Source organism: Micropterus dolomieu, unplaced genomic scaffold, assembly GCF_021292245.1.
Source record: "Micropterus dolomieu isolate WLL.071019.BEF.003 ecotype Adirondacks unplaced genomic scaffold, ASM2129224v1 contig_13283, whole genome shotgun sequence".
NCBI lineage: Eukaryota > Metazoa > Chordata > Actinopteri > Centrarchiformes > Centrarchidae > Micropterus > Micropterus dolomieu.
The window spans coordinates 1,282-11,893 of NW_025742269.1; the positions used below are offsets into that span (position 1 = coordinate 1,282).

The 10,612-nt window shown below is 37.4% G+C and overlaps 1 protein-coding gene across 1 annotated transcript; it reads right to left on the reverse strand.

Annotated features, from left to right (window-relative positions):
- Positions 1 to 1,545: 1,545 nt before the first annotated feature.
- Positions 1,546 to 8,783, reverse strand: LOC123966368 (lactase-like protein; the record flags this gene model as incomplete). The annotated part of the gene is made up of 7 exons (XM_046042546.1): positions 1,546 to 1,847; positions 4,356 to 4,419; positions 4,509 to 4,708; positions 4,886 to 5,012; positions 5,780 to 6,054; positions 8,478 to 8,639; positions 8,729 to 8,783. Coding segments are annotated over 7 exons (999 nt in total), but the record flags the coding sequence as incomplete, so codon positions are not given.
- Between the last annotated feature and the right edge of the window lie 1,829 nt (positions 8,784 to 10,612).

Genomic DNA, 10,612 nt, shown 5'->3' on the forward strand with positions numbered 1-10,612 from the left:
TGATACGCAGCTGAAACGCTGCTGTGGACGGAGAAGATCGTTTTCGTTTTAAAAACGTAGCGGTGTGGATGTAGCCTCACATTACCCCACTCCTCTCTCTACTCCTCTCATGTCAACCCTCCCGTTTTCCCCGAGATTCTCCCGTATTTTTAACCTTTATAAAGTCAAATAAAAATCTTCTGGCCGTATTTAAAGTGTTTGCTTTTCTCTCCTCTGGTAAAGTCGGTGGCAGCATGTAAGATATGTAGACTGAGCTTCCTGCACAAGGATTAAAAATGAAAACAATCCACAGTTTTTATGGTTGTAGTAAATTTATAAAGATGCTGTTTGTTCAGTTTTTATAGTTTATTCCACAGTAAAGCTATATTTGTTAAGCTATAAGATGTTCACAGTAACCAGGCAAAGGCTGCTATGATTTAAGTCTCCAACACAGATTGAGTGGAATTTGTTGCCCATGTTTCCTGGCAATAAAATAAACAGTTGTCATTTCATGATACTTTATCATCTGTTAACTTTAACACTTAATACATTGTTTTTAGGACCAATTAAATAAATATACTGTATACTGCTACATGATTAATAAAAGGCTCCAAATAGACCCAGTGATCGGTATCGGCCGATGCTGCTTTCAGCAATCGGCCCACAAAACCATGATCGGAGCACCTCTAGGGGTTTTAATAACTTGAGCAGGACTTTACATTCAACAATTACATAAATCATACATGGTGAGTTTTTAAGGCTCAACATTCGTAAATTTGATCGTTTTGAAGGCCAAAAAAGAAACGAAAACGATTTTTGTATTTTTCCACCTAAAACATGTCCTGACATCAACAGTTAAATCAATTTATAAAATATGATGGAAAAAATACTAAGGTAGCGTTGTTATTGGTGATAAGTCAAAAACACATCAGGGTTGACTTTGAAGTGACCTCAGTATTTCTAAATTCGTTCATGGCTACAGCCCTGCATAAGACCACTAAAAATACCTGTAAGTTGTTTTGAGTTCTGTTTTGTGCGTTTGACGGTTCAGGCATCTAAAATACGTTATTTAAAATAAAATCACTGCAATAAACTATAATCATTCTGTGTACTCAACACCTGGAGTTTTAATTTCATGTTAGTTTCCCCTCTCTTATAATTTGCATCCAGCTCCAGGACCTTTAAGTTGAAGGGTAAAACGCCGTACAGGAAAATGTGTTTCTGTAAATTTTGTCTGACTTGTCGCAGCTCCTTATGAATAAATTATCAGAGCAACATTTTTCTCACTCAGTAATTTGCACCATTTAAGTCTTAGAAATGTATTTAATTGGAGTTTATGATCCACAGAGAGTACAACACTTTTTGTCCATCTCTTTCTTATTTCTTCATTTTACAACTTGTTGACAATAAACCATCTCCTCTCTGCAGTTAGCTTGAGTAGCCTATAAAACTTTGCTCTGTGTCAAAAAACCACACAAGTTTGACCCGTTTTTTAAAAAGGTAATATGTCAAGCTTGAGTTAATGCTTCCAGAGTTAGACAGGTACTGGCTATTTTGACTCGATAGTAACAACCTGAAAAGTGTTTATTCAAAACAGAACTGCAGGACAGGTAAATCAACAAAATGCTCTGGACAGGATAAAGTTTTACAGCTTTGAAAAAGTCACTCTCAGATTCATTTCTTTAGCTTCAAGGCCACAGGTCGTCTGGTTTGATGAACACAGAGGATATGACTCTGTGTGTGTTTGTGCTCTCAGAGGCGTCCACGCAGCAGGAACATGAGGAAGATTGCGCTGAGGAGGATGCAGAGCGTACACACTGTGGGAACCACAATCTCTGTTACCATCTCCATGTGGCCTATCAACGGATCTGAAAGACACAGATGGAAAAGTAAGTAAATGTCTCCACTTACAGTCCCAGCGTCAAACCCCTGTGAAGGGCCCCCATGGACCCTGGGCGGAAACATTAGGATTTATTTAAATTTTAATGTCTTCATTTAATTGCTGTTAATGACTTCTGTGTGTATTTGACTTTTAAACAATTAATTGACGATTTCTAATTTCTGAGGTTTTGTCCCTTGGACCCAGAGATTTGTTTCATTAGACCAAAAGAACAACGTTCGACTTATACTTGCTTATGTTATATGTCAAAACACATACACATCTGTTTATTTATATTAATATTAGATTTCATCACATGACAAAAAGTTCCTTGTTGTTAGCTAATTTTTACCAATACAATGTCCAACCCACATTGCAGAACTAACCCTCTTGGGGGCACAAATATTAAAGACCCTCTCTCTAACTCACACATGTTAATGTGGGAATATGCAACATTATTGTATATGTACAAAAATGAAATAATGAAGGTCTTAATATTCAGAACTCAAGACAAGGCCTCAAGATCAGGTAGTAAATATAGGATGTAGCCTAATATCCTTCCTTTTCCTGTAACTTGGTAAACAACTATAAGAGTACACACATTATTCACACACATTATATTATACACACACAGACGTTACTGTTTCATTTATTTATTTTATTTTTTTATATATATTTTTTAACACACACACACACACTTACCATTTTATTTATTTGTTTAATTAAAATTTTTAATATATATTTTTTTAACACACATACACACACGTTTACTGTTTTAATTATTTATTTTATTTTTAATATATATTTTTTTAACAAACACACACACACTAACACACGCTTACTGTTTTTTTTATTTATTTTATTTTTAATATATATTTTTTTAAACATGCACACACACACGCTTACTGTTTTATTTATTTTATTTTTAATATATTTTTATTTTTTACAAAGACACACAAACAAACACACACACGCTTACTGTTTTATTTATTTATTTATTTTTTAATATATTTTTTTTTAATGCACACACACACTTACTGTTTTATTTGTTTTATTTTTTTTAATATATTTTTATTTTTTAACGCACACACACGAACAAACACACACGCTTACTGTTTTATTTATTTATTTTATTTTTAATATATATTTTTTCAAACACACGCTTACTGTTTTGTTTACTTATTTTATTTTTAGTATATATTTTTTTTAAACACACACACACGCTTACTGTTTTATTTATTTATTTTTTTTAATATATTTTTATTTTTTAACGCACACACACGAACAAACACACACGCTTACTGTTTTATTTATTTATTTTATTTTTAATATATATTTTTTCAAACACACGCTTACTGTTTTGTTTACTTATTTTATTTTTAGTATATATTTTTTTTAAACACACACACACGCTTACTGTTTTATTTTATTTTTTTTTTTAATATATTTTTATTTTTTAACGCACACACGCACGAACAAACACACACGCTTACTGTTTTATTTATTTATTTTATTTTTAATATATATTTTTTCAAACACACACTTAGTGTTTTGTTTACTTATTTTATTTTTAGTATATATTTTTTTTAAACACACACACGCTTACTGTTTTATTTATTTATTTTATTGAAATTTCTATTTTTTATTTTTCTTATTTATTTTTTTTTTAAACACAAACACACATACACTTTGATTACTTTACGCTTTAATTGTTTAATGAAATGTATGGGGCTGATTGTTATGTTGTGTATATATGATGCTTTGGCAATGTTGTTATTACATTCATGCCAATAAAGCTAATTTGAATTTATTCTGAATAGACAAGGACCCACTTATGTCAGCTGAAGTTTTACTTCTGTTGTGCAGACTCCCAAACAAATTTACCATTTAATTCGCACAAACCACTTGACACACAGTCATTCCAAAGTTTTTAGGGCTCCTGGAGTTGAGAGGCCCTGCAACAGTTACCCACTTTGCCCAGTTGGTGCAGCTGCCTTACTAACCCCCAAAACAAGCCCGCTTTAAGTCTTTGAATTAGTCATTTGACCCCAAAAATTCTTATAGAATTTTTTTAGTCAAACTGCTATTTCAAAGTTCAAGGGCTGGAAACTGAGCTGACTAATAAAGCTATACGTTTCAATCCATAAGTCATTTGAAACATGTTCCTCATTGGAGAAATGTTAATGTTGCCACCGGTCTTTTCTAATCTGCAAAGTGACTAATAACTACAGCTGTCAGTTGTAGCATAGCGTAAACACTCACTCTGATCTCACTCAGAAATGCATCAACTTTTGTACCTAAACTTCATCATGCACTGGCCAAGCCTTTTGCATTCCTGCATGTTCCTGATTTGCCTGGGATTTTCTTCTAGCTGGAGGGGCAAAACAAAGAAAAGCCCCGTTAGATAGCGGAACAACAAGCTTGAGACAGAATTTTCCTTTGTTTGGCCCCACCTAGCTTATCACAGCCGACACTTTTAATGCTTTATTGTACTAACCTGCAGCCAGGAGCTGGTTACTGGAGGAGCAAGTCTCCACGGCTTTCCTCTTCCAGCTTTCCACCTGAAAAGATCCAAGAAACTCTCAGCAGTTAAACCACATAATCTGCTCCAGAGGGATTTTTAACACGGAGTAAGGTGTTAAGAGTTTACCTCTCTCTGATTGGGAAAGCCATTAGAGCTGATGATACGTTTATAGAACTGGACAGAGGCCTTCGGGTAGCGTGGTTTGTTTTTGCTCCTGAAGTCCACATAGTAGAGTCCGAACCTCTCAGAGTATCCTTCATCCCACTCAAAGTTGTCGAGGAGAGACCAGGCCGTGTAGCCCTTTACATTCACCCCGTCCTTAATCGCTGGTGAACCAGGGACAAAAATAAAAAGGTAACACGTTTGGTTTTTGTCTCAGGGACCTTGGCAGCTTTTTTAGTCGTATAAAATATGAAAAACAATCTCAAAGACTTAAATATGAACCAGGCAGTAAAATCTTTCTTTCTGGGACGTTATTTCTGTGTCCAGCAGAGTTTTTATACCTTTGAGCATTTCATTGATGTAGTCTTTGAAGTACTGCATCCTCCAGTCGTCACAGAGGTCGGTGCAGACCATTTTCTCTGACACACCGTTTTCTGTCACGTAAATCATGGGGTTTCCGTACTGAGTCTGTTGGAGTGACATCAAATCACATTCAGGATGGAGTGCATACTGATATATCCCTCTCATTATGTACTTACATGTACTCGTACAAAATATTTCAAGTTTCATAACCCTTATCTTTCTAACCGCGTCACAAAAGTTATCACACGTGACATTTCTTCAGTGAGTTAGTTTTGACATTATAACTTCGCTTTCTTGCAGAGAGTTAAATGAGAATATGGATGTTTTGGATGCGTCCGAAATCACCCTCTACTCGCTGTATAGTGGACTATACAGTCCACTCAGTGTATCCCAGAATGCATTTTGAAAAGTAGTGTACAAACGATGATGACTAATCAAGCCCTATAAACCAACAAGCTTTGCGCTGATAGAAAAAACAATCCACCAACGGATTGTGCGACGGCAATAACATTTTTAACGGCGCCGAAATAATGATCAGAGTAGTGTCCGAAGGTGTTGTTTTAATTATGCGGGTGATATCACTATACAGTCCTCTACATACAACTCACTACAGAGCAGGGAGTAGTGAATGAGCTGGTGATTTCGGACACAGTCTTTATGCTAAGCTAAGCTAATCACCTCCTAGCTGTAGCCCCATACTTGCTGAATTATTTGTATTAGTTCACTTTGGATGGCTGTGAGAGCTCAGCTTCCATCAATTATATGCCATTTTTATAATAATTTGAGCGCGTTGTATTAGTTTCACTTGCAGTACGATTCTATATCAGAAACACCTCATACAGCTGGATTTTATTCAGACTTGTGTCGTGTACCTTGACAAAGTTCAACAAGCGTCGGAAGCCCCAGGGAACAGAGTAGAGCCATTCAGAGCCGGGATCCGGCCATTGTGGGTCAACCAGCTCAGCGAGGTCGCGATCTGCAAAGTAGCTGTCTCCCAGGCCTGATGGGTAATTCTTCAGGGTTACGTAGCGAGTAGTGAAATGGCCGAGGCCCAGGAAGTCACATGTTCCCTTGATGTAGCTCTTCTCCTGAGGCGAGAAGACCGGCAGCCGTGAAGCTCCCAGGCCCTGCTGGCCGCTCTTCCTGCCTGAAGGTGAAGGTTTAGTTTTAGTTTTATAACGAAACTAAAATGTTTGCAGACACATGAAGGTTGCATAAAGATATCCAAAGAAGGTTAAAATCAAGGGCAACTGGACATGGTCTTTACATTAGCTTCCTGTCTGTCAAAGAATTGATTTCAAAATCCTGCTGTTAGTTTATAAAGCACTAAATGGTTTAGGGCCAAAATACATTTCTGATCTTCTGCTTCGTTACGAACCATCCAGACCTCTCAGGTCGTCTGGGATCAGCTTTCTGTCCCCAGAGTCAAAACTAAATGAGGAGAAGCAGCGTTCAGTTATTATGCTCCGTATATCTGGAACAAACTCCCAGATAACTGCAGGTCTGCTGAAACTGTCAGTTCTTTTAAATTAAGACTGAAGACTTTTCTTTTTACCACTGCCTTTTAACTAGTAGATTGATAACTTACACTGCACTGTAACTTTTACTGTCCTGTTTTCTTTTTCTTTGTTTTTAGATATTAACACTATTAAAAAGCTTAGAGTGCCCTTTTGATTCCACCATCTCCCACGGCTGATCCTCAGTTAACAGAGCCGAGTAGAATTACAAGGGTTAGAGTCCCTAGTTTTTTCTGCTGTTAACTTGTTGACAGGGCCCGCTGTCAACCGCTTTTACCAGAGTTTGTAGCGCGAACAATCTGGATTTACAGAGACGACTGTATCTAAAGAAGGATTAGAGTCCCCTTAGGGTTAGAGTCCCCTTAGGGTTAGAGTCCCCTTAGGGTTGGAGTCCCCTTAGGGTTGGAGTCCCCTTAGGGTTAGAGTCCCCTTAGGGTTAGAGTCCCCTTAGGGTTGGAGTCCCCTTAGGGTTGGAGTGCCTAAGTAACTAAAGCGGGGATAGAGTGGGAGATGGGGAATCAAAGGAGTAAAATAAGCAAAGGTGGGAGACCTGCCTGTTTTTATTTTCTATTTAATTTTTTAAACTTTTTTATATTTCCCTGTTGCTGTTGTGTTTTATGTAAAGCACTTTGAATTACCTTGTTGTTGAAATGTGCTATACAAATAAATTTGCCTTGCCTTGGTTGAAGATACTTGGAGACGTTTCGCCCCTCATCCACGAGACTTCTTCAGTTCTGAAATGACTAGTAGGGAAACCCAGCTATTTAACCTCTGAGGGGTTGTTGCCCAAGATGATCGATGCCGCTGGTTCGTTAGTGCTCCTGGCTGATGTAACGACGGTCGGTATGGTCGTTAGAACCACCTGTGGCCAAGTGTGAACGACCATCGTTCATCGCATCTTCACCTGAGGCCAAGAGGTGACGCTTGTTGTGGTATCTTCAACCAAGTCCAGTTGCCCTTGACTTTAACCTTCTTCTTTCTTTGATTTTTCATACCCATAATGCAGTTACGCTTGTTATGATCAGGTCAAGCAAAGAGGGATTATTGTTTTTTGTTTAAAGAACAAAAAGCAAAGATTAGAGTTACATCTGAAGAAATAAATATAGTTTTGTGTAGTAAATCAATCGTGTTTATTGACCATTAAGATTTATCTTGATCAACCTGTAGGTAAGAAAACCACTAATGTTATGTTATAAATATATGGTGTTAGCAGTTAGCCTCATGGGACATATATACAGGAATATATGGTGGAGTCTGCAAAGTTAATGCACCATTAAACTGCAGTTTTCATGCTTTATATATCATGCTGATGTCATGTTACTTTCATGAATGTAATGCACCACCATTTTGTTTGATTCTCTATAGTTTTACTCCAACAGCAGGTGGAGCAAATGTGAGTCAAACACACATTAGACGCTGAAAAAGTTCAGTGAAAAGTCATACGGAAGCCCAAAGAGGGTACTGGACATGTTGATCACGTGTACTCGCTTTGTTAACAACGTCCTCATCTTCATACAGTTTCTGATCTCACACTTTTAGACTTTTTGGTGTGCAAGAATTTTGTTGTAATTGTTACAAATTTATCTATTATCTATTTATTTATTAAATATTAGGAAGAGAGATCACAAAATAAGTGTCTGACTGCAAATAAACAACACAAACTGTTTTCTTGAGACGGGGCCAATGGGTAGATTCTCAATTCTTCAACTTCCAATTCATTTGTTTTTCTTATCCGACTGTGACTAAAACCTTCAATTCTACCTTCACCCAGACTGATTCAGGTTTATGAACCTTCTCGTTCACTAAAATATGCGACGACTAGTCCTACTTTCCTACGCTTTGGACAAAAGTGGCTGCCAAATGAATAAATGTAAAATGACAGAAAAAACAACCCCTGGATTTCGACACAGCAAAGGTGTTAGGGGAAGGATTTTCTGACGCAGCTTGAAAATCACATTTTACATTTTTATTTAAGTGACTGATTTTCTGGTGAGGACAGTGCTTACATTGTTGTAAGTTATAATATAAACGGTTGCATTTGTCCGTGACGTACCGATATAATCTTTCATAACCTGGGGGTAGTCTCCGTTGAAGATAGGAGTGGCAAACCATCCCATGTAGAACTGGATGTATCTCTCTGCTGCCTCAATGTCCCTCTGGTTGGTGATGTCCACTGGTTCCCCCCAGTCAGCCGTTAGCGAGATCCCAACCAGGCCTGGACACACACGGCAACTTTATTGTCCAGCATTACAGACTGTGTGTGTTACTTCAATCACATGAATAAAAACTACATTTTCTTTTCACCTTTTTGTTTGCTTCGCCACTGCATGTCATAGGTGTGCCAAACTTTAGCATGGGCCTGTTTCAAAGACAGAAAGGAAGTGTCACCTTGATGTTTGTTTATTACTTTAGTTTAGTTGACATTTTCAACAAATCACACATTGCTACAAAACTGTTAAAGTTGACTAACAAATAAATTATTGTGTCATTTTTGTGCACCGGCAGCCTTGGAACGTACAACACAGTGTTAAGGCATTTATTCTCAAAGGCTTCTCCTTAATCTACCATGTTTTGGACTGCACCTCGTTTATATGTCACTTTGGGACAAATGTAAATATAGTAGATAGGCAGAATTACAAAGAGACGTGGTTGGCTGTCGCCTCCAACTTTATGCTAATCAGGTCATCATATTTAAGTTATACATGATATACATTAAGGTCATTATTTATATGTACTCTATAAATGATAAACACTAAGTTCATTATTTAAGAAATAGAAATGGGATAGGACCATATATATAATAAAAATTTTAATTATTGAAAATTTTTACTGTTAATTTTATTGGTTATTCTTGTTTTTCTTTTGTACTTAGTATCGGTTACAATTTCAAAATAAAATCATAAATATAATCATAATATTTGCCAGATAAATATTATTCATTAAAAAACTAAATTCAGTCCAAATAGTACAACACCCAGAAATATTCAGTTTACACAGATGTAAAACAGAAAATCCTCAAATTTAAAAAGATGGAAGCATCAAATGTTGGCCTTTTTGTGCGATGAATGATAATTAGCAAATCATACGTTAAAAAAACATCAAACATCTGCCGAGGAAGATCGTATCATACAATAGAAAGCTTCAGAAAAGCTACTAAATGTTTTGCGATTGATTTGGGGCTCGGGTTGTAATAGAGCACGACTGATACGGGTGATACAGATTTTGTTATTTGGCCTCTAGTTATTTGGCCTCTAGTTAATTAGCCTCTAGTTAATCGGCCTCTAGTTAATCGGAATCTAGTTAATCGGCCTCTAGTTAATCGGCCTCTAGTTTATCGGCCTCTAGTTTATCGGCCTCTAGTTAGTTTATCGACCTCTGGTTTATCAGCCTCTAGTTTATCGGCCTCTAGTTAATCGGCCTCTAGTTAATCGGCCTCTGGTTAATCGGCTTCTAGTTAATTGGCCTCTAGTTAGTTAACCGGCCTCTAGTTAGTTTATCGGCCTCTAATTTATCGGCCTCTAGTTAATCGGCCTCTGGTTAATCGGCCTCTAGTTAGTTAATCGGCCTCTAGTTTATCGGCCTCTAGTTTATCGGCCTCTAGTTAATCGGCCTCTTGTTAGTTAATCGGCCTCTAGTCTATCGGCCTCTAGTCTATCGGCCTCTAGTTTATCGGCCTCTAGTTTATTGGCCTCTAGTTTATCGGCCTCTAGTTTATCGGACTCTAGTTAGTTTATCGGCCTCCAGTTTATCGGCCTCCAGTTTATCGGCCTCCAGTTTATCGGCCTCTAGTTTATCGGCCTCTAGTTAGTTAATCGGCCTCTAGTTTATCAGCCTCTAGTTAATCGGCATCTAGTTTATCGGCTTCTAGTTTATCGGACTCTAGTTAGTTAATCAGCCTCTAGTTAATCGGCCTCTAGTTAATCGGCCTCTAGTTAATCGGCCTCTAGTTTATCGGCCCCTAGTTTATCGGCCTCTAGTTTATCGGCCTCTAGTTAGTTAATCGGCCTCTAGTTTATCGGCCTCTAGTTAATCGGCCTCTAGTTTATCGGCCTCTAGTTAATCGGCCTCTAGTTAGTTAATCGGCCTCTAGTTAGTTAATCGGCCTCTAGTTAGTTAATCGGCCTCTAGTTAGTTAATCGGCCTCTAGTTAGTTTATCGGCCTCTAGTTAATCGGCCTCTAGTTAGTTA